At 38.6% G+C, this 24463-nt stretch overlaps 1 protein-coding gene across 4 annotated transcripts in view; it reads right to left on the bottom strand.

Annotated features, from left to right (window-relative positions):
• LOC106987548 (protein adenylyltransferase SelO) overlaps nucleotides 1-24463 on the bottom strand; it is a 35554-nt gene that overhangs the window by 4999 nt on the left and 6092 nt on the right. For all 4 annotated transcript variants that reach the window (XM_027073677.2, XM_053225418.1, XM_053225417.1 and 1 more), the window contains exons 4-17: nucleotides 21993-22057; nucleotides 21852-21908; nucleotides 21662-21760; nucleotides 21405-21472; nucleotides 19544-19631; nucleotides 17923-17992; nucleotides 16558-16630; nucleotides 14850-14933; nucleotides 14025-14154; nucleotides 9542-9586; nucleotides 9364-9445; nucleotides 9181-9273; nucleotides 6675-6754; nucleotides 5864-5907 (exon numbers count right to left, since the gene is read on the bottom strand). In XM_027073677.2, the coding sequence (XP_026929478.1) occupies nucleotides 5864-5907; nucleotides 6675-6754; nucleotides 9181-9273; nucleotides 9364-9445; nucleotides 9542-9586; nucleotides 14025-14154; nucleotides 14850-14933; nucleotides 16558-16630; nucleotides 17923-17992; nucleotides 19544-19631; nucleotides 21405-21472; nucleotides 21662-21760; nucleotides 21852-21908; nucleotides 21993-22057 (1078 nt within the window). The remainder of the gene's footprint in view (nucleotides 1-5863; nucleotides 5908-6674; nucleotides 6755-9180; nucleotides 9274-9363; nucleotides 9446-9541; nucleotides 9587-14024; nucleotides 14155-14849; nucleotides 14934-16557; nucleotides 16631-17922; nucleotides 17993-19543; nucleotides 19632-21404; nucleotides 21473-21661; nucleotides 21761-21851; nucleotides 21909-21992; nucleotides 22058-24463) is intronic.

The following is a 24463-nucleotide window of genomic DNA, read 5'->3' on the forward strand; positions in this document are numbered from 1 at the left end:
GATATAGATATAGATATAGATATAGATATAGATATAGATATAGATATATCTAAAATTATACCATAGTATGATTACCATCACATATTTCTCCTAATCAATACACATGAAAAAGACTAGAAGTAAATACATCAAAAAGTAAATAGTAACTATGTTTACAAATACAGGGGATCTTTTTTTAGTCTTTCTGCATTTCTCAATTTTAATGTTTTATTTTTGCAAGCAACAGAGAGAGAGAGAGAGAGAGAGAGTGAGTGAGCAGGGGAGGGAAGGGCAGAGAGAGGGGGAGACACAGAATCTGAGACAGGCTCCAGGCTCTGAGCTGTCAGCACAGAGCCCAACGCAGGGCTCGGACTCCTGAACCATGAGATCATGACCTGAACCGATGTCGGCCACTTAACCAACTGAGCCACCCAGGTATTTTTCAATTTTAAAGAATTCATACAGAACTCCTTTAAAATAAAAACGTGTACACAAAAATATGTACAATCTTTAAACAAAAAGAAAACTAATGTGCAAGGGATGTTGTGGAAGTGCTTAGCTTAGGCAGAGGGAGAGAGGAAGCTTCCAATTAAAAGCTTGACAAATCTGGGGTGCGTAGGTGGCTCAGTCGGTTGAGCGTCCAACTTCAGCTCAGGTCATGATCTCACAGCTCGTGAGTTCAAGCCCCACATCAGGCTCTGTGCGACAGCTCAGACCCTGGAGCCTGCTTCGGATTCTGTGTCTCCCTCTCTCTCTGTCTGTGTCTCTCTCCCACTCACATTCTGTCTCTGTCTCTCTCAAAAATAAACATTAAAAAAAATTTTTAAGTTCGGCAAATTTGACACACATGTCATAGAAACCTGACAGTAAAATACTATTAAAACATACTGGGAATTTCAGCTACAAGCAGAAGTGCTTTGGACCAAGTTACAAATATGTAAACTACTTGAAAATCAGATAATTATAGATATTTATAAGATTCTTTGAGGAGTTATCTAATTCTGTACATTTTCATCTAGTTAGGAACTTTCTGTTGGTAGGTTCTTTCTTTTGGCAATAAAATGTTAAGCAGTGGGTTAATGAGGATTATGTCCACACACAAGCCCAGCCACAGTTACATGTAATGTGATAATCCCTGATCCACTAGAGTGTTGACTACGTAAGGGCAGGACTCAAATTCATGTTTGAAGTCTCATCTTTAAACAATGAGATGGTGCAAAAAAAGGGAATATAAGAGGGACTTAGTATATCTTTCTGAAAAGGTAAATTTAGCTGTCAAGAGAGTTAAGGCTATGTTTTACTGAGTACATCATAATACAAAGAAAGCATGCCATTGCTCCCTCAATTGGAAAAGATCAGTATATCAGAAAGACTCAACGTCCATAAAACACTGAGCACTTCAAATTACTAAGCTCAACTAATTGCTAACAGGCTGGCAATGAAACGGGAAAATGGTAACTCTATCATCTATCTAATTCAATAAAAATAAAAATAAATCTTATCCTCATAATTGTTAGTTATTAAGATAATTTAAGAGACAAATTATTTCAAATATAGCATCTTCCATTGTTCTTTCTTTTTTTGAGAGAGAGAGACAAAGTATGTGCATGCAGGGAAGAGGGGCAGAGAGAGAAAAATAGAGAGAATCTTAAGCAGGCTCCACACTCAGTGCAGAGCCTGACACAAGGCTCAGTCCCACAACCCCAGGATCATGACCTGAGCCAAAATCAAGAGTTGGATGCTCAACTGACTGAGCCACCCAGGCACCCCATCTCTGTTTTTTTTAATGTCCAGGAAGAAGAATGAAGAAGGAATTTTTTCTTTATCCTAGTATCTACAAAAGGTCAGGTCTAAAATATTTACTTGAGGCCACAATTTACATTTATACCTGTGGACTAGGCCTACAGTTATATTTTATAATGAGGCTCAAACCCAGGATTTCAACATAGTTGGCCTTGAGCTCTACAGTAGCTGTGTTCTAAGGACAAATAAAGATTCTTCTGAGCCTGTGCCACAAATTCACTACTAGGCACAAAGAAAGCAGAATTACACTGATGCATTTTCAGAATTACAACCAAGTTAGTTTTATTTCAGAAACCCACTTGTATAATGCTGGAGCTATAATGGCTTGCCTAGATGCATAGTAAGGACAGTCATCAAAAGCATTTATTAAAGTTTTAATATGAGCTGGGCTGTGTGGGCACAGTGTGACATAAAAGAGAAGAGATCAATGTCCTCTGGTGGCTTAGGATCATAGAGTTATTTGGAGGTTTAAAAATAATAAATCTTGCAGAATTAAAAAAAAAATTCTAAGACCTTTAAAACACTATTCTTTAGGGACGCCTGGGTGGCTCAGTTGGTTAAGCGTCCGACTTCAGCTCAGGTCATGATATCATGGTTCATGAGTTCAAGCCCTGCATCGGGCTCTATGCTGACAGCTCAGAGCCTGGAGCTTGCTTCGGATTCTGTGTCTCCCTTTCTCTCTGCCCCTCTCCTGCTCACTCGCTCACTCTCTCTCTCTCTCTCTCCCAAAAATACATATTAAAAAAAATTTTTTTTTAATTTTTAAATAAATAAAACACTCATCTTTGATGTTCCCATTGCTTGCAATTTGGAGCATTTACAAAAAAATTTTAAAGCAAACCTTCCCCTAATCTACTGTTAATTTTTTTAATATTTTGAAACAATATATAACAGCAATATATTTTTAGTCTTTTGGTTTCTAGAAAACATTAAGTCATCCCAGTCTTCCCAACAACCCTGTGACGAAGATACTTAATGTACTCTATACTAGTATTATAGCTGATGTTTATCGAGTACTTATTATGTGCCAACTACTATCTCCCTGAATTTGTGCAACAGCCTATGATGTAAATGCACTTTATAGGTGAGGAAACAAAAGAGGGGTCAACTAGATATAAATGTTTTAAAACTGGATGGTCACGGTTGCACAATTTTTTAAATTAATAATTTATTTATTTTTTAATTTACATCCAAGTTAGCATATGGTGCAACAATGATTTCAGGAGTAGATTCCTTAATGCTCCTTACCCATTTAGTCCATCCCCCTTCCCACAACCCCTCCAGCAGCCCTCTATTTGTTCTTTATATTTAAGAGTCTCTTATGTTTTGTCCCCCTCCCTGTTTTCTTTTTTATTTTTTTTTTAATGTTTATTTTTGAGAGAGAGACAGACAGAGTGTGAGAAGGAGAGCGGCAGAGAGAGGGAGACATTAGAATCCAAAGCAGGCTTCAGGCTCTGAGCTGTCAGCACAGAGCCTGACGTGGGGCTTGAACCCACGAACCATGAGATCACGACCTGAGCTGAAGTCGGATGCTTAACTGACTCAGCCACACAGGTGTCCCATCCCCTTCCCTGTTTTTATATTATTTTTCCGTCCCTTCCCTTATGTTCATCTGTTTTGTATCTTAAAGTCCTCATATGAGTGAACTCATGATATTTGTCTTTCTCCAACTGACTAATTTCACTTAGCATAATACCCTCTAGTTCCATCCACATTGTTGCAAATGACAAGATTTCACTCTTTTTGATTGCCAAATAATACTCCATTGTACATATATATACCACATCTTCTTTATCCATTCATCTGTTGATGGACATTTGGGCTCTTTCCATACTTTGGCTATTGTCGATAGTGCTGCTATAAACATTGGGGTGCATGTGCCCCTTTGAAACAGCATACCTGTATCCCTTGGATAAATACCTGGTAGAGTTGCACAATTTTTTAAATTTAATCTAAAAAAATCACGGTACACTTAAAATGAGTGAATTTTATGTAAATGATACCTCAGTAAGGCCCCTAAAAAGTATATATACACACCAGAAAGAGAAAAGGAGGGATGAAGGAATCAAATGACTTGCTTAATAACATGTAGGAAATAAATGGCCAAACCAGAGCTCAGGCACAGCAGGCCCACCTCTGGAGCCCGTGCCATGCTATCTCTCTGAGGAAAATAAATTCAGGTCAAGACCATACATAGGAATGAAGACTCCCTAAGGGAAATGAAGAATTGGACTTCACTACACAGGACACTCTTCTTAGATGTTTTATTTCTTCAGACCTATACAATTCTTTAATTCCACATCCCTGATACACATTGTTGCATGAATTTGTGCAATCAATTTCTTATATATTTGCATTTTCATATCAGTTAAGCATATAATAATAACATATGGAAGTGTGCCTTTAAAAACATAACTGAGCTATCATTATGAACTTTTATCATGCCTTTGCTCTTTGTGAAAATTTATCTTTTTCCCTTCCTTGAGAGCCCACTGTTCAGCACTTACTGTTTCTCTAACATAACTCAAAGCTGCAGCCTTGACTTCACTGAAATTTCTTTCATTTTATCATCTCATCCATCCTGTCATAACCAAACAAATCCAAATACTAAAGACTTCCACCACATGTTATTCTTTCAATTTCTTCTTTCTCTTGACTGCTGACTGTCCATATTCTGAGCTGGCTTATAAATTCTGTACAAACGCAGCAGTAGACAGAAGTGGAAACTAAATCCATGCTGGGCCTCAAATAGATCACTCACTTCTCTGTAAAAACTAAACTTGGTTTTATTTCTACAATAAGGTCTTGAGTTTAAGAAGCAATCTCATTCCCTAACCTCACATGGAATGTGAGCATCATCATTATTTCATTCACATGAATCAGCCACCTTGATGACACACACTAGCTCTATACAAGTCCTAAGTGAGGCAGGAGTGCTCAGGCACTCAGCTTAACTTCTTTGATCTTGTTAGACTGCATACCGCAAAAATAACTAACTTCCATTGTTTTCTTCACCAAACCAACCGTGAAGTCACATGGTAAACTGAAATCAGTATTAGAGATGATTTATTTTCAGAGCTATCATTTGCTGGATGTGTATTATGGCCCCGGCACTGTAACTAGATACCTTACATATATTATTACGCTCCAATACTACATCCCTGCAAAATATCCCCATTATACAACAACTAAGGACTTTTAAACTCAGAGAGTTAAGTATCTTTCAGATCATACAGCTAAAAAGTCACAAGAGGAGATTCATCTGCCAGATCCCCAAACTCACCTTCTTTCATCATAACCGAAACTACCTTGTCTCTCCCCATCTTTTAAGACTGTATCTTATTGGGGCACCTAGATGGCTCAGTCACTTAAGCGTCCAACTTCAGCTCAGGTCATGATCTCTAGGTCTGTGAGTTCAAGCCTTGCTTTGGGCTCTGTGCTGACAGCTCAGAGCCTAGAACCTGCTTCAGATTCTATGACTCCCTCTCTCTCTGCCCCTAACCTGCTCACACTCTGTCTCTCTCTCAAAAAAAAAAATAAATAAATAAATAAACATTTAAACAAAAAAAGACTATATTATTTTAGGAACGCTTGGGTGGCCCAGTCGGTTGAGCGTCCAACTCTTGATTTTGACTTAGGTCATGGTCTTGGGATTGAGCTCTGCATTGGGCTCTGCACTGTGGGCATGGAGCCTGCTTGGGAATCTCTGTCTGTCTGTCTGTGTCTGTGTGTGTGTCTCTCTCTCCCTCTCTCTGCCCTTCCCACACTAGCACATGCATGATATGCCTCTCTCAAATAAAATTTTAAAAAGGACTATATGATTTTAACATCTGTATGCAAACTTATTAAAAGCAGAACTATTATACTGTGTGAAATGTCATTAGGCAAGCTCATAGATGACACTTCAACTCAACTAAAATACACTCAAGTAAAATTATCCTAGTTAACAACAAGCCAAAAATGCCAACACCAAAACCAAAAACAACCCCTCAGTTCCTCAAGTAATTACTTCCAGCTTTCAAAAGAATGTTGCTTTTATGTGATAATCCTTAAAATTGGAAAAATCAAAAGGCTTACTTACTTGTCATTCTTTTTCTTCTTTCAGAATCTGAATCATTCATGTTACTAACAATGAATAAAACAAAGGACAAAATTAACCACTGTCTCCTTATATCATAGCTTTTTTTCAAAAGGGTGGGAATTATTTCACAAGACAAATATTGGGAAAAAAACATTTAAAAATCACATTGCATCAGTGTCTGAAAGGAAGATAGAAAATACTGAGTTTGATTAAATAATATACAAAATACTACCTTGTTTAATTATTTTAGGTAATTCCAAGTCTTTTATTTTTACCAATTAAAAAATAGTTTTGTCTAAAAATCTAAATTTTCTGATACTTTTCCTTATCTTAAACATGGTTTTCTGAAAATAATTTAGCTTTTTCTTGATTAATCATGGTTGTCTTTATAAACAGCCTTCAGGGGCCATTAAACTGGGAAAAGCTATTTCTTCCTGTGGTTTTCCCGTCTCTCCGTTCAGGGGCCACTACCTACAATGTCTTTACTCCCAAGTAATTCACTGTGATTTATGAAACAAAGTAACTTGTCACAAGTGTAGAAGATGTGACAACTAAGAGGCATGGATGGAAACCTGAGAAGCTCTTCTCCAGAGCTTCAGGGCATGGGCTCCCAAGGAACTTGCGGAACAGTGTTATCAGAGTTGGGGTGAGCAGACAGGTGCTCTCTGCATGGGTGAGGTGTTGCTGTGGACGCCTAGGCAGGTGCAAAGTACTCAGCAGTAGAAGGAAATGTTGGAGAATTAAAGAAAGAGAGGCTTGATGGCTTGATACAACATTGCATCCTTTTTCGGAAATGGTTAGATTGCCTTACCTCTTCAGTCTCAGCAGGTACTGGGATACCCACGCTGAAAAGAGCTTGTGCTTTGAAATCATATTCAGCGCCCAGAATTGCTAAATGAAAATACAATAATAGGCTGCTTAGTATATTAATATTGGTTTAGTTTATTTTAACTTCATATTACTTTAAATTATATTCCTTAACAATAACTTATCCAGATTTTTTAAGACATGCTATTTCAAGTAGAAGTAGTACTAAAAAAAGAATAATATTTTCTTTTTCTTGTTTTTTAACGTTTATTTATTTTTAGAGGAAAATACATGTGAGCAGGGGAGGGGCACAGAGAGAGGGAGAGAGAATCCCAAGCAGGCTCCATGCTATCAGCACTGACCCTGACGTGGGGCTTGAACTCACAAACCATGAGATCGTGACCTGAGTAGAAATCAAGAGTCAGACACTTAACCGACTAAGCCACCCAGGCGGCCCTTCCTTCTCTTTATATAACATTCAACTCTAAAGTTCTAATTCATGGAAAGCCATATAATGGCATGATTTAAGATACAAAAAAAAAAAAAGTTCTTATAGAGATTACACGTGAATACTGATATTACCAAAAGCTTTCCTTTAAATAATGTATAATTTATTTTTAAAAACTTAATTTGCGGGGCAAATTGAGGAGGCCCAAAGAGGGGTTCCTCACTACTCCAAGCATTCTCTAACACGAAATTCTAGCCCTACAACTACGGGCTAAGAGCTCCATAGCATGAAGGGGCCTCATCGGGCATGAGTAAACATGAGAATCAGATCCTGATGTTTACCTATCGACAGAAAATAAACTGAAAGCTAACAATAATTTGCTTTTATTACTATATTGAGCTACTTACTGTGAAGGGCTCATGGGAAAAAGATGCAGATAGTCCAGAGGTTAAGAACAGGGGCTCTGGAGAAAGCTGCCAGTGTTTGAACCCAGCCAGCCACTTACTAATTGTGTGAGCTGGCACTACATAGCCTCTCCATGCCTCAGTTTCTTTACCAGTAAAATAGAAATAACAGTGGTACCTGCCCACATGTCATGGCACAGATTATACATATAAAATGCTTAGAATAGTGCCTGAAACATAATAAGCACTCAGTAAATGTTAGTTATTAGTGTTGTTATTATTAATTTTTCATTACTTTGTAAAGCATTTACTATAATGCCTGTCCCAGAGTAAGTTCTTAATAATAGTGGGTTCTCAATAAGTGCTTCTTGAATAAATAAATGCATTGTGAGGCTATAAAAAGATAACATTAACTAGGCACAGAATGTCATGTAATATAATGAAGAGATTGAAATTTCAAAAAATAAGGCTGAATTTTAATCTCAAAAACAATAATAAACAGTGACTACAATATAAAATACTTAAACCTGTTCAAAAAAGAAACAGGCCCAAATGGAGTCACTTGTGCTAAGCCCACATCACCAAACCAAAACTTAATACCTAACCTAATTACAGTTTCAACCTCCCCCAGGAAGGTAATCTTAACTGGTCAGCTGGAACTCCCGGGTCAGCAGCAGTGAGGTAATCCACCTGATAGACCCCTACCATCCTTCCCCCAAAAGATGACGTAATCTGCTCTTTCCTTGTCCCTGTCCCCTTCTGCCTATAAAAGTCCCCCATTTTGTACAGCTCCTCAGAGCTCCTTTCTGTTTGCTAGGTGGGATGCTGCCCCATTCATGAATTATTGAATAAAACCCATTGGATCTTCAAATTTATACAGCTGAATTTTGTTTTTTAATAGACCTTAGAAATAGATCTAGGTATCTAAAAATCTATAAGTAAGAATCTTCTGGTAGTACCCATAATATTTCATAAATGCAATGTGTTCGTGTTGAAATAAAAAGGCAACACATACTTTTAAAACTAAATTAAGCCCCTGCCACTTTAGAGACCGTTTGGCAGTTTCTTAAGGAATCAAACATACGTTTTACTAAACAATCCAGCAATTCCACTCCTAGGATCTATCCAAGAGAAATGAAAACATATGTTCACACCAAAACTTGCACATGAATGTTCAGATCAGTATTTACTCACAGTAACCAAAAAGTGGAAATAACCCAAATGTCCATCAACTGGTAAATGCATCAGCCAATGGTGGTATATCCATACAGCAGAGCACCGCTCAGCAACAAGGAGGAAAGAATTACCGATACAGATAACACCATGGCTGAACCTCAGAACTAGGCTAATGGAGAAGCAAAAGACTACACACTGTATGAGTCCACAGAAAATGAAAACCGTGAGACACAAAATTAATTAGTAGGTGGTTGGGGGCTAGGAGTGGAAACAGGGATTAACTGCAAATGGGCAAGAAGGATCTCTTTTAGGGTGATGGAATTGTTCTAGAATTGTGATAACTGCATAGATCTATAAATTTTTTAAAAATCATTGAATTACATGCTTCAGGCCAGTGGAATTTCATGGTATGTAAGTTATACCTCAATAAATCTGTTAAAGAATACTGAATTAAGAGAAAAACAAATGTCGCAAATTACTACCTGGGGAATGTTGAGCTCCTGTAACTGGCTTTGAGTTATCTCGCTGAGCTGCCGAAATGTCATTGTAAAATCAGCTGCTGTCTTTTCCATGAGCTAATGGAAATGATTATATTTATCAATCTCAATTCTTCAAGAATAGTAATTCAAATACAAGGAAAAAAAGATATAAAATGACAAACTCACATGTAAGAGAAATGCAATTAAATCATCATCACCCTTTGTTTCCCCAAGTAATCCCAATTTGGCTTTGAACAATTCTCTAAATCTGAAAGAGAAATGTTATTTCAATTCAACTCACTATTTTAAGAATTGTCCCCAAACCAACCAGGATGCTTTAGTATCTGTATTCAAAAGGACAAACCTTGTATAATAAAGAACTGGATACCCCTCAAGAATCTGAGCAGCTCTACAGGAAGAAAAAAGGAAGGACAATGAAATCTTTATTTAAAATTAACATTCTTAAATTATCAGAACAAAGTGAACCTTTTCATATATTAAGTATAATTATTATATTTACCAATCTCAGTTCCCATATTTCATAAAAATATAAAGATTAAAGCATTCTTAACCTTAAACTCATCTTTTTTTTTAAGTTAGTTTATTTTTGAGAGAGAGAGAAAGAGGGAGCATGCACAAGTGGGGGAGGGGCAGAGAGACAGACGAGGAGGAGAGACAAAGAATCCAAATCCAAAGCAGTCTCCAGGCTCTGAGCTGTCAGCACAGAGCCCAATGTGGGGCTGAAACTCACAAACTGTGAAATCATGACCTGAGCCCAAGTCAGACATTTAACCGACTGAGCCACCCGGGTGCATCCCCCCTTAAACTCATCTTTAAACAAATTAAGTTTCTACTTTTTTTTTTTTAACTTTTTAAATGTTTGTTTATTTCTGAGAGAGAGAGTAGGCAAGCAAGGCAGGGGCAGAGAGAATGGGGAACAGAGGATCCAAAGCAGACTCTGCACTGACAGCGGAGAGCCCAATGTGGGGCTCGAACTTGCAAATTGTTAGATCATGTCCTGAGCCAAAGTCAGACACGAAACTAACTAAGCCACCCAGGTGCCCCTAGTTTCTATTTTTTTTTTTTAATGTTTATTTATTTCGATGAAAGAGAGTGCATGTGCATGAACCAGGGGAGGAGGGGCAGAGAGAGAGAGAGAGAGAGAAAGGGAGAGAGAAAGAATCCCAAGCAGACTCTGTGCTGTCAGTGCAGAGTCCAAAGAGGGGCTTATCTTTTTCTTTTTTAATGTTTATTTATTTTGAATGAAAGAGAGCGTGTGAGTGTGCGGGGGGGGGGGGGGGGGGGGGGGGGAGGCGGCGGCAGAGAGAGAGTGAAAGAGAGAATCCCAAGCAGACTCCGTACTGTCACACTGCGGAGCTGGATGTAGGGCCCGAATTCATAAACCATGAGATCATGACCCCGGTTGAAACCAAGTCAGTCGCTTAACCAACTGAGCCACCCAGGTGCCTCTATTTCTTAATATTCTTAAATGTATTTTAAATTATACAAAAGCTCAACTCTTCCTGCAGCTCCACGCTCTTTACCTTACTGACCTCACCCCATACAAGTCTTCCCCTTGCTCATTCTGAAGCAGCCATAGAGGCCTTCTTGTTGTCCCTTAAACACCCCATATACCCACTAATGGCCTCTGCACAGGCTAGTCCCTTGTCCAGAGCACCCTTCCCCAAGCATCTGTGTGGCTTGCTCCTGTGACTCCTTCAAGCCTTTGCTCAGTGAGATGCTGATTATCCTTTTAAAACTGCAAACCCTTCCCTATCCCCTGCTTTATTTTTCTCCATAGTATTTACCTCCTTTCTAATTGGCTATGTAACTATTTATTCTGTTTGACTGTCTCTCCCACCAGAAGGAAGTACCACAAGGACACAATTATTGTGCTGTTTTATTTACTGCTATCCCCCCGGCACTTGGAACGGTGATGGGCACCTCAATAAGTATTTGTCTCATGAATAAATGGACTCTGCAGGGCAAAGGGGATATAAAATTAATGGAGACAAAAGTGACTGTTCAATGAATAACATCTTATGTTGCTTTGATTTTGAACTATGTGATGTATTACCAATACATTTTTAAAATATATTCATTAAGGAAACCATAGATGGCATATAAAACTTTTATTGTAGCAATTTTTTTGCTACCCAGGATTAATGAAATCACTATATGGTTTGCCATCCATTTGTGATCTTGTTGTACTGGAAATGGTAAGTTTTAGACTTAGGGGAGTGCAGGGGAGACAGAGAAGGTAAATATACTCTATCTCCTAGCAAATACATTAAAGACACACAAATGATTAAAATGTGATCCTGCCCTCAAGGAGTTGAATGTCCACTGGTTATATCAAGAAATGTTTTAACAGTCTCTGTAATTATTAACATACTTAGATTATTATTCATGCTTATTGATATACACACAGGAGATATTTCGAGTAACTAAGTATAAATATTACTTATTTATAATAAGTTGCCTATTTATTATTTACTCTGTTGTTTAAAAAGGCAACCATGTACCACTTTTTCTTCAGCCTAAATTCAGAATGAGAGATCACACAATGGTCAGATTGTGATTAAAAGTTCAGCTTTATCACTGACAAAAGCTAGTCTGGAGAATATGGCTTAAGTCTGTGGATAAATAGGCATGTTAACAAATTGTGCCTAAATTAGAAAGTTTTACTCACTCAGTTACTAAAACAGCAGTCACAACTGTGGACCTCCCCCCCCCCACTTGGGCACACCCCTATAAAATTTTCATATAAAAAAGCAGAAAATGTACTCTTTCCCTGGACTGACAGCTTTCCAAAAAGAGAGGTATTAATAGGAGGAGCCTCACAAGTTTAGTTTCTTCTCCCATATTCATCAAACGGATCATTAACCCTTCCTTCCCCAAATAGGAGTAAGTGGAGAAAGAGAAGGACTGTGTACTCTAATGAAGACCCCCCCCAACCACAATGAACCACTTTTAAGAGTATTCAAGCCCAAAGACTAAACCTGAGATAGATGTCAAAGGAAGATGGCAGTTCAAATGAATTTTTGGTGCCTGCCCCTCCCTGCTCTCATTCAGCCTCTCTCCCCTGGCTACAGAGTCTTGGAGCCTGGAGTGTCTGGGCAGGACTGCAGGCCCTCACTCGTGAGGTACAGCATGGCTGAGCAGAGCAGGCCCGACCTGTATATATGCTACTGGAAAGAGTTCGTGGGCTCCCTGGCTTCTTCGAGCCTACAGGAAACCCGCTAAAACCTGTCTACCCCAGAAGGTGGGAGAATGCTAGCTTGGTGCTGAGGAGAGCTGGGAGCAGACAGGCAGCCTACCAGAGGCCCAGTGGAAAGCTGAAAACTTGCCTGTGCGTACTCTGCTGGCACATGAAGGGTGTATCACCACATAACTGGAGCTGAGCCCCAACAGAGAGGCAAAGGGAAGTAACACAGTACCAAAGTGGGCTCGTACCCACAGAGAAGAAAAACGAAGGAACGACAGAACAGTTGGCCCTTAGTAAAATGGAACTGCTCTTGGAGACAGATAACAATATGAAAATAAGAAGAAGAAGAAGAAGATACTTAACAAGAACAAACTATACCTTAGTAGGCATTCTAGAACTACAAAATATTGTTTCAGACTACAAAATTCAGTAGATGAATTGAGAGAGAAGACAGATACTCCTGAGACTCGATTTTGTGGCCTAGAAAATCAACTAGAAGAAATACCACAAAATACTATGCAAAAATACAAAGAAATGGAAAGCATAAGTAAAAATAATAATAATAATAATAATAATAATAATAAAAGAATTGGGAATATATTGAGGATTCATACAAATAATGGAGTGTCAGAAGCACAAAAAGAAATGGATAGAAGAAAGTCAATACATAAACAACAGGAGAGATTTCTCTCACTGGGTATATAGTTACAGTCGGAGAAGCAGAACGCTTATTGGTGCTATAGAACAAGGGATTTATTTTTGGAATTTGACCTATGATTGTGGGAGCTGGTGAAGAATTATATATAACACTGTTGCTTCTGTGTCTGGTTTTGGGGCTAAAAGCCAGCAGTGAAGACAAGACAGAAAATTGGATGTGAGGGGCACCTGGAAGGCCCTGTCAGTTAAGCATCCAACTTTGGCTCAGATCATGATCTCAGTTTGTGAGCCCGAGCCCTGCATTGGGCTCTGTGCTGACAGTGCAGAGCCTGCTTTGGATCCTCTGTCCTTCTCTCTCTGCCCCTCCCCTGCTCATGCACACACACTCTCTCTCTCTGTCTGTCTATCTCAAAAATAAACATTAGGGGTGCCTGGGTGGCTCAGTCTGTTGAGTGTCTGACTCTTGGTTTTGGCTCAGGTCATGATACCACGTTTTATGGGTTTGAGCCCCGCATCAGGCTCCATGCTGACAGTGCAGAGCCTGCTTGGGATTCTGTCTTTCCCTCTCTCTCTGCCCCTCCCTTCTTGTTCTGTCAATCTCAAAATGAGCAAATAAATTTTAAAATAATTAAAATAATTTTTAATAAACATTAAAAAGCTTTTAATGTTTCTTATTTTTCAAAAAAAATGATCATTTGGGGTGCCTGGGTGGCTCAATCAGTTAAGCCTCCGACTTTGGCTCAGGTCATGATCTCACAGTTCGTGAGTTCAAGGCCCGTGTCAGGCTCTATGCTGACAGCTCAGAGCCTGGAGCCTGCTTCCGATTCTGTGTCTTCCTCTCTCTCTGCCCCTCCCCTGCTCATGCTCTGTCTCTCTCTCGCTCGCTCTCAAAAGTAAATAAACATTAAAAACAAATTTTAAAAAATCATTATACAAATATATTTTTACACAGATTTAATTAGTGGATTTAGGATTTACTCACAGCTGCCTTTGCCTAGGATCCAGTATTGGGTTTAAAGCTTGCAACAACTTGTTTAAATTAAATATCCCAATATTGGCCTGATTTCCTATTTTATATCTTCCTTCATCATCAGATGTGTTTGGGACAAAATCTGTTGAAAACAAAAAACACTAGCATTTTGTAGTGGGGATAATTGTCTCTAAGTTTATATTTACACTTAATAAATTTATATTTATTAGATGTATTTATATTTATTAAATCTTTGTCTATAAACATTTAACTCAAAAGTAACATAAACACTTACTACCCATACACATGAAATTCTTTTTAAATATGAATATGAATATTTGCCTAAAAGAGGCAAGTTCTAACCTGCAAGAATTTTCAGGGGATCACACATATACTTCAAACTCTACCTCAAGTCATGTCCTCCACCCTCCACGAAGCCCGCCTGGATCCCTCCTTATAAGTATTGTGTTACTGTTACCTCCATTTTATAGGTTGGTAAAGTGCCAAGTTAAGTGACTTGTCCAAGGGCACAGAGCCGCTAAGGGTCAGATGCCCGAAGTCACACCCGCATTGGTCTCACATATGTTCCCCACTCCCCTCCCTGGCATCTTCTCTAATATGTCATTCTTTAAAGGGCACAGACCACAAAGGACTCATTTTTGAATCCTTATAGCCCCAGAAGATTAAGTACCACGTTTTGTGAGTGAACCCAATTCTCTCTACCCCACCACTGTATTACCTATAACAGTTTATCTAAAATAAACCTGTGATAATTTTTTAGTGAAATAAGATATATGTGTGTAAACATATATATGTTTACATATAAATCACTCTTACCTGGATTATAGGCTTCCATAAAACCAAATGGACCATAGTCAATTGTAATGGATAACAAACTGAAGTTATCAGTATTACAAACACCTGAAACCACAACAAAAAGTTTCTGAAAACACAGTAATAAAACAATAAAGCATTTTTAAATGTATAAAATTATCCAGAATAGAAAAGGTAATGGAAATGCATTTGTTTTGGAAATGCGGCAAAATTAGATTATCAATTGAAAGTTTAACTGGTGATACCAAATAGCTTAATATATATTAAAACTATATTTTTAAATTAAATTTACCCTTTTGTTTTATACCCTACCCCCTGCAAAGATTTCAAACACTGAAGGAACAAAAGCCCCAAGAAATAAAAATTCTTCTTACTTATCCTCAATTTCTAGCATTTGTTTAAACAATATATGTTACTTGGAATGGAATTGAGGCTAATAAAGGAATAAGATTAATTCATATTCAAAGGATGGGAAAAGGGAAAAACATGGCTATGCATTCCAGTAACAGTCACCAGCTGTGGGGAGAGAGTATGCCTCCCAGGCCGGTGAGGCCATGGCTGGGGTAGGAAGAAGCCGGGGAATGAATACACCAGCTTGTTACATACAGGATATTTGGCAACGGTGTCCAATATAGAGTTTCAGCTTTTCTCTGTTTACAAAACGTGAACTATACAGACTCTCTAACCCAGCCATTCCACTTTAGGGGTCTATCCTCAAAAAGTCACCTTCAAGGATACAAAGATACAGTTGCATGGTAGTCACTGCAGCAGAGTTCATAATAGTAAAAACTCTGAAATGCTGAGCCCGCTCTCCCTACCCCAACCACCCCAAGAGAGATACACGGAGTATGTGTGTGGTAAGCTAAGCGGATTTCAAGAAGTTTTGCAATGTGGGAATTCCGTTTGGTATTTATCTAGACACATTAGTAAGTGTACGATTTGTTTTTCAGTTATTCTTAGTTCAGGCACATATTCCTCCCTATGCAACTTCACACACAAGATGGCTTCATACATACAAGCCAGGCCTGCTTTTTTCAAAGATTATGAATATCCTCCAAAACAGTCCAAAAGAATTGATAGGAAATGGTTAACAATGATTGCCCTGGAAAATGGAATTCACACTCACTTCTGTATATTTTAAAGCATTTTTTTAATGTTTATTCATTTTTGAGAGACAGAGCATGAATGGGAAAGAGGGCAAGAGAAAGGGAGACACAAAATCTGAAGCAGCCTCCAGGCTCCAGGCTGCCAACACAGAGCCTGACACGGGGCTTGAACCCACGAACCACGAGATCATGACCTGAGCCGAAGCCAGCCGCCTAACTGACTGAGCCATCCAGGCACCCCTCACTTCTGTATATTTTAAATTCTTTACCTTAAGCATGTAGTGCTTTTATACTTAAGATTTTTAAAACAGCTTTAAAGAGATCTAAATATAATACATGTAGCCACGAGGTTAAAAAGCTTTACAGGTAATAACATCCTCATCAAATTGAGGATGCCTACTCTATTTTGTGTATACTGTTCCCCTCAAAACCATTTCAAACACGAGAAAATTGTTTCTCTGTTGCTGAAAACAAATTCATAGGCTATAAATGTTAAGAAGCTCATCAGCAGGAATATTTTGAGGCACACAAAAAAGAAGTCTTCTGCTTCAACAAATTAACTCTACTTCCCCAACAGAAAAATGGCACATCAGTAGATAACTTACCATGAGCAAAACCAACAGACATCCACAAGGCAATGAGTTGTGCTGTCTCTGATACCACAACAGAGAAGAAATCCTAAAATAAAATTCAGAAATTTGTCAGATTTTTCAGGAATGCATACTCTTTTAGAATCTTCTGGTAAGTCACAAGGAGAACATAGAAAACATTCAGAGAGCCAAAACCTAACTAAAGAAATGGAAATTACTAGGTGTAAGAAAAACATGGAAGAATGTAGGGAATTAGCAAGAAATAATCTCTAATGGCTCAGACAAAGTATTATGGCCAGGCTTTCCCCACATCCAGTAAGAACAGGGAAAGCATTAGAATTCAGCACAAGGGAGTTAAAAGTAAAGTGAGTTCTTAAACTTTGAAACGAATGGCCAACAAAAATAATGCCATTCCATTCTCTGTGACTGCTAAGAGGGTAAAAGAGGGTACAATGATCAAAATATTTCCACAAGAACAGAAAATTAGGGGTGCCTGGGTGGCTCAGTCGGTTAAGCATCTGACTCTCGGTTGAGACTCAAGTCATGGTCTCATGGTTCGTGAGTTTGAGCCCCACGTCATGTTCCGTACTGACAGCTCAGAGCCTGGAGCCCGCTTGGGATTCTGTGTCTCCCTTTCTCTCTGCTCTCCCCTGCTCACACTGTCTCTCAAAATAAATAAATAAACCTAGAGAGAGAGAGAGAGAGAGAGAGAGAGAGAGAGAGAAAGAAAGAAAGAAAGAAAGAAAGAAAGAAAGAAAGAAAGAAAGAAAAAGAAAGAGAAAGAAAGAAAACAAAAGAAAAAATCACAGGTTTTCTTGTTATGGATTATGTGTATTTTGGAATGACTAATATAGAAATATCCATATATCTCACATGTGAGAAAAGAACACATAGGACCAAGTTACAAATGCTGCACAAAAAATAATGTCTAGAGTCAGGATGCAGTAGTATCTGTTCTTTTTCTCTAGATCCTTTCAAACAAATCCGCTTTTTTTTTTAATGTTTATTTATTTTTGAGAGAAAAAGACAGAGTGCAAGCAGGGGAGGAGCAGAGAGAGAGGGAGACACAGAACCCGAAGAAGGCTCCAGGCTCTGAGCTTTCAGCACAGAGCCCAACACGGGGCCAAACCCAAGAACCATGAGATCATGACCTGAGCCGAAGCTGGATACTCAACCGACTGAGCCACCCAGGTGTCCCACAAAACCACTTTCTTATCTGTGTCTTGTTTCTGAAGTGGTTCACCTTCTCTTCCTCTAACAAAATGTTCAGAGTGCTCTTTTTCCTTTCGTACCTTTAGTTCTTAAGGTATAAGTTGTAACCGTTGACGTTGACAAGCAATGAGAGAAGACCGAATACCACCTTTGTCTTTAAAAACTTACCACGTATCTGTTAGGTTCTGCGACCTCTACTGAGGGAAAATGCTCCCGTATGATGAAGTCTAATAATGTCCTGGAGAGAAGAAGGGGAGAGTATCGGCATGCCTCCGTATCAAACCATCTAAATCCACCCTTGACATTCAGGAAGCCATTTGATTCAAGCTTAAATTTTTAAAAACTGAAATAAGATTTTACTCCCAAAACAGCCATAGAGAAATCTTTCCTCAACACCAGTTAAAACTGGAAATGTGTTTCTAAGATAGGATTAGATTCCATCTGATTATGTTACAGAGTCAGCTTAGTTCAGTACATACCCAGTGTACATGTCCTGCACCTGCTGTATGCTGCACCCTATGCAAATCCTGACAAGACCCAGACCCAGAATCCAAGCAGAAGTGAACGAAAAAACAAATGGGAAGTTAGAAATAATGCCCAGCGAGTATAGACAACTCTCTCAACAAGCAGGGATGACCACGAGCTCAGTAAACACTTGCTAACGTAAGAGACACAGACACCCTTCGTGACCAATGTCATGACTTCTCTGTTTTGCTTATTCATTTCCCTCAATGTCTTTTCTCTCCATATTCTTGGTGGACCAGGTGGAATCTGGATTTATTAAGCTCATAACTACAATATAGGACCCACGTTCCTAATGATTCTAGTTTGCCTATGAGAATTTTTATGTTTTTAAAACTGTGTTATCTTAACAAAAGGAAACAGAATTCCTCTTAAAGGAAGAAATTTTTTTCTGAAAACGCATCTTGCTAAGTCTGCTGAAGGAAGATGAAATTTTGTAAGCACAGATATCACAGGCACCAAGATATCAGAAAATGCTGGAAGCTGTACTGCATGATGCAAGGGGAAGAATTGCTTTTGCCCTTTTGAAGCAATCCTCTGTCTCCCCTGCAGAAAAATCTTCACTAAGATGCACCTGTTCTTAAATGCTTTGTGTAAATTCTCCTGTTTGGTTCATTTTGTCCTATTTTTTTTAATGTTTATTTATTTGTTGAGAGAGAAAGACAGAGTGCAAGTGGGAGAGGAGCAGAGAGAGAGGGAGACACAGAATCTGAGGCAGGCTCCAGGCCCCCAAGCTGTCAGTACAGAGCCTGACGCAGGGCTTGAACTCATGAACTGTGAGATCATGACCTGAGCCGAAGTCAGACCCTTAACCGACTAAACCACCTAAGCGCCCCTGTTTTTGTCCTATTGAAGGGGCTAAGTTTCAAGTCTGGGTCAACCCAGAGCAAAACAGGCATCTCACACATGTCAAAACCGTGGGAATCCCAGAAGTTATAAGGAGATCTTTCGAGCTCTGCAGGCTGCAGAAGTGGGGGGTTTGAGTCATTTCCACCTAGGTCTCTGAATGGCACAGACCCCCACAGTTGATAGTTGCATTTGAGATTAAAAATTCCTTGGGGAAAGGGTCTACTGTGTCTCACACTTCTTTTAGCTTCCTAGAAAACCCACGTGATATTAGGCACATAGCGTTAAAAATAATTATTTATTGAAATATTTGGTTTTACTTATAAGAAAACCAAAGATATTTTAGCTTCACAGCATGTATATAAGCATTTTTTAATTGTCTTCTGTCATTTAACAAAAAAAAAAAACCTCATTTTCTAACCTTAGTAAATCCAGTTCACCATAATGAGCCAAAATTTCTAATGATCCAATTCTAAACCATGATTTTGCAACACGCAGCACTATAGCACCTGAAAAACAAACATTTCAGCATAAGTTAAACTATGCAAATATAGCATAATATGGCTTTCTTAAAATTTAAATTATTTTATTTACTTTATTTTTATTTATTTATTTATTTGAATGAGAGAGAAAAAGACGGAGAGGGAGAGAAACTCAAGCAGACTCCACGCTCAGTGTGGAGTCTGACATGGGGTTCAATCCCACGACCCTGGGATCATGACCTGAGCTGAAATCAAGAGTCAAACATTCAAACAACTGAGCCAACCAGGTGCCTCCAAATTTAAATTATTTTAATAAAAAATAATACAGTAACTGAATTTATCAGAAAAAAACTAATTTATACCCTAGAAAGGATCAAGGGTTTTTCTCTATTTCTTTAAGCCTTGAATCAGAGTGTCAGTAGCCACAACACTTTCAGAAATACCAAGTCTCCAACCTCACCGAAGGCTGCTCAGTCAGGCTGCAAACATGGGACTCCCAGTCTCCTCTGTTGTGACCTTTTCCCTGTAACTTATCCTGAAACAGGGAATCCGTGAATGCTTTCCGTGGCATAGTCCCTGCAAGTGCCTTCTATTGGTGTAACTAATTGAAAATTAACTTCAATAAATAAATGTTTATGTATGTTCTAACTTATGCATACACTAAAGAAATAATGTGAGTCTATGCATTTTTGTGTTAGTGTTCACAGCCTTCTGTCCTGACTATAGTAGTAAAACAACTAATAAATAGAATTCACGGGGTTTTTTTTTTCCCTCACAAGGAATGCTGTACTTATGTGTGTTTAGATGTCAAGATGAAGTCTATCCCAGGCAACTAAACGTCCTGCTCTGCCAGGATCCAATACCACACCTGCTGCTCCCTCTTTCCCTACTCCATGGGCCCCTCCCCTTCTCCCCCTACTAAAGTCCTTCCTAATCTCAAAGATAAATAATCCTTTGTTCCTTTAAGCATGAAGACTTTAGGGGGATTGTTTTTTTATGAAAATCTTGTCAAAACATATCAGGCATGAAGTATTAAGAATATAGCGTGCACTTAGTGAATCATTGAGAACATCAGTAAAAATCCTGCTCTGTTATATGGTCACGTCCACAGGACCCGAGAGAGCATGTAGGGCTGTCAGCAGCTCTCAATAACTCTGTTGTTTAAGTTGTTAAATAAGTTTATTATTAGGGCATCTGCTGGTTTAGTCAGTACAGCATGTGACTCTTGATCTCAGGGTAGTGAGGTCAAGCTCCACGTGGGGCGTAGAGCTTACTTAAAAAATAAGCAAACAACAAAGAAATAAAATGTATTCCTTACTGATTTTCAATTCTCCTCCCTGCCCAGAGATTCAGGGTCAAGTTTCTCTCACTGTTTCCCTTTCCACACTTCTCACCTCTTCCTAATTTTTTTTATTTCTGACCTACTAAAGGCTGAGGAAAAAGCTAGTGGAACCGACTGACTGGAAGCGAGCATGAAGTAAGAGCAATAAGGCTGTGAGGAAAGGTCTAAGGGTCTCTCCTCAGAAGGGAGCGTATGAACTTTGGCGCCCTGGCTTTGTAACACTTTGCTGGCCATCCATAACCATTTTTGTTCACTTCCCAGATGTTTGCTCTTTGAAACCAAAGGGCTACGCACATAAGGATGTGAGAAAGGATATTCTATGGTAACATCATAAAGCGGCAATTACATCTTGAAGAACCACGGGCCATCTTTTAAGAAGACCGGACACAGAGCTGTCCAGTATCGGTTACTCTTTAAGAACTTAGGCTAATTGTAAGTCTCCTAAAAACCATTGTTACCTCGTTCTTTCACAATGTTTCCATTGTAGAACTGATCTCTCCATACTTCATTGTCACTTACAACCAGACTGAAACATAAGAGAATCCAACAATTAAAGTTAGCACTTAGCTGCTGGCAAGCCACCAAGAAGTACCTAAAACCATCAGAAACACTGAGAAATCATGCTACCAGAGATTTGTCTGCTCACTTTACTGATACACGTTGGGAGATAACGTGATGCAGTCCTGAAAGTTAGCTTTGAGGAAAAAGGATTTACCTTGCAACTCTGCTGGTTGGAATTCTGAGAGAGTGCATAGCCTCACTGCATAAAAATTCTCTCACTGAGGAACGAAGTACAGCTCTGCCATCACCATTTCTCAGGGAAATAAGACAAAAAAGATATTCAGTTGTAATTAAGACAAGACCAATTTTTATTTAGATGACTAAAAAAAAATATCAAACTGTACCGGGAATATGGGGTCTTTCCTGAGCCTTTTAATTGGAGCTCCCACTTTTCACCCTGCCTTCAACAACAAAGAAATCTAAGTATTAGAAGATTCATGTTAATATTCAGCAGAAAAGCTACTACACCAGAAAACATGTGGTACCTGTTCATGTAAGTTCCAAGAAGATGGGCTCTTCCATCCCCAAGCTGACCTGCCCAGATCCCAAACTAAAGGAGAAAAGGGGAAATTATTCATGCTTATTAGCCCTTAAAGCTTTCATAGTAATTTTATAGCCAAAGCTTTTTTGTCAAAATTGAGAATGGGTTGGGGTGCCCGGGTGGCTCAGTCGTTTAGGTGTCTGACTTTTGGCTCAGGTCATGATCTTGAGGTTCATGAGTTCGAGCCCCACATCAGGCTCTGTGCTGACAGCTCAGAGACTGGAGCCTGCTTTGGATTCTTTATCTTCCCTCTCTCTTTGACCCTCCACCGCTTGCATTCTGTCTCTGTCTCAAAAATAAACATTACAAAAATTGAGGGATGTCTGAGTGGCTCAGTTGGTTGAGCATCCAACTTTGGCTCAGGTCATGATCTTGCAGTGCATGGGTTCAAGCCCCGTGTCAGGCTCTGTGCTGACAGCTGAGAGACTGGAGCCTGCTTTGGATTCTGTGTCTCCCTCTCTCTCTGTCCCTCCCCTGTTTGCTCTATCTCAAAAATAAATAAACATTAAAATTTTTTTAATTGTTTCTGATGGTTTTAGGTACTTTAGGTACATTTTTAATTGAGAATTTTTTAAATTGAGAATGGCATTTTTAGGATTATAATAATCAACAACTTGAATAAAGGTGAAGATGAAATTCAATCAATAAAACATAAGTGAAATTTATTTTAAGAATATAAATTTAAGACATATAATTAACTTCATCATCTTACAGCTGAGCTCAAGCTTGTTAGGTGTAGAATACTTAGAACTGATCTATTGATCTATTTAATTCCAGAATATGAACTAGGAACAATTTATTCATAGAAGGTTTGCCAATATTATATGCATGCAGTGTGAAATCAGGAACATACTTGTAACTCAAAAAATTGCTTTTGAACTTGCATGATTGACTGTTTCCAAATTTTTCTGTTTGCAGTTGCCCAACTCCCAGTTATGCCACTTACTACCTATGGAAATTTGAGTGACTTAATCCCACTGAGGCTGACCTTTCATTTCTGTAAAATGAGATAACCCTTGCCAGGTGTAAGAATGAATGCTAAGAAATGCTTTGTACTATATGCAAGTGCTCCTAAGTTGGTAATTATTTTTACTGCTAACAGTGATTTGCTAACTTGGACAGGACTCCGTTTTCTACATGCATGTAACTTCCACCAGAAAGTGGTCTCTGACTTTCTGGGACTAGGAAGGTGGTTTTGTGAATTCCCATAACTCCTATACTTACCCCTTTCATGTTTTGTTGATGTTCTATAATTGGATGTTATAGAATTTGTTTCTTTATCTGTCCCCTCCCCTAGAGTATTAACAATCTGAACAAAGGGGACAGGTCTCATTCACCATTATAGCTCCTGGCACATAAACGGAGTTCTATAAACAGCTGTGAAATATTTAAACTATGTTTATAGTTTTGAGAGAAAAACATGAAATTGAGAAAAATCTACCTGGTATTTTTTCATCTTAACCAGGAACAGATCACCATTAATTTCAGCTACATAATACCTCTAAGAGCACAAATCTGAGAGGTGCTTCGGCAATTTCTAAAATTGACAATACATTAGGTATATGCCACACTGTGAAAAAGAAGTAGAAAGAATGGTGAATCCAGAGCCAGGAGTGAAGTCAGGGGAAATAAGAAGGTAATTCTCTGTTAATAAAAGAGAAACCATTTATTGTTCAAAAGGACAAAGCCGTCCTTATAAATATTTGTAATTTCAAATTATAAAGAGAGAAGAGATGAAATGTGAAATTGATAAAAGATTCATCTAACTTACTATATTACAAAGTAAACCTACAAAAAAATACAGCTTAACAAAACTCTGCAGGGCTTAAGGTTTGCATTCATACTTTAACAGTACACGTGAGTACTGGTACAAAATGCTAATAAATTTAACCTATATGGGGAATGACTTTTTGAACCACGGGATCCCTATATTTGGGAGCTAAACAAAACAAAACAAAACAAAACAAAACCATAAGGATCATATAGTCCAGAAGTTTCTAAATTGAGAAACATAGTTCAGCAAAATGTTAATAATTATTCCTTAAGAACAGCACACAATAAAACCCTGCAGTCAAGTATGTTTGAAAAATGGAGTGTTAAAGTAAGTGGATTTCTTTGCCACAGCACTTCTCACAACTCCTGGAATGGTATTGGTCAACCCTTGCACATTACAGATCAACACACTGAGGTTCAAGTTTGTCACAGATGACCCTTAAAGTCTTTCTCAATTCTAATTAGTGGTCTATGTCACTTTGCTTCTCAAGCTTGTGTTAGCTTAGCTTCTATGATGCTTTTGCTTCTCAGGACACTGAGGAATGAAAGCAACAAAAATCTGAAAGGAATTACCTGCCCCCAAGAGACCAGAGCCTGATACTATCATTATTATAATAGGTATCATGGAAGCACTTTTCATGT

This window comes from Acinonyx jubatus, chromosome B4 (genome assembly GCF_027475565.1).
Source record: "Acinonyx jubatus isolate Ajub_Pintada_27869175 chromosome B4, VMU_Ajub_asm_v1.0, whole genome shotgun sequence".
Classification (NCBI taxonomy): Eukaryota; Metazoa; Chordata; class Mammalia; order Carnivora; family Felidae; genus Acinonyx; species Acinonyx jubatus.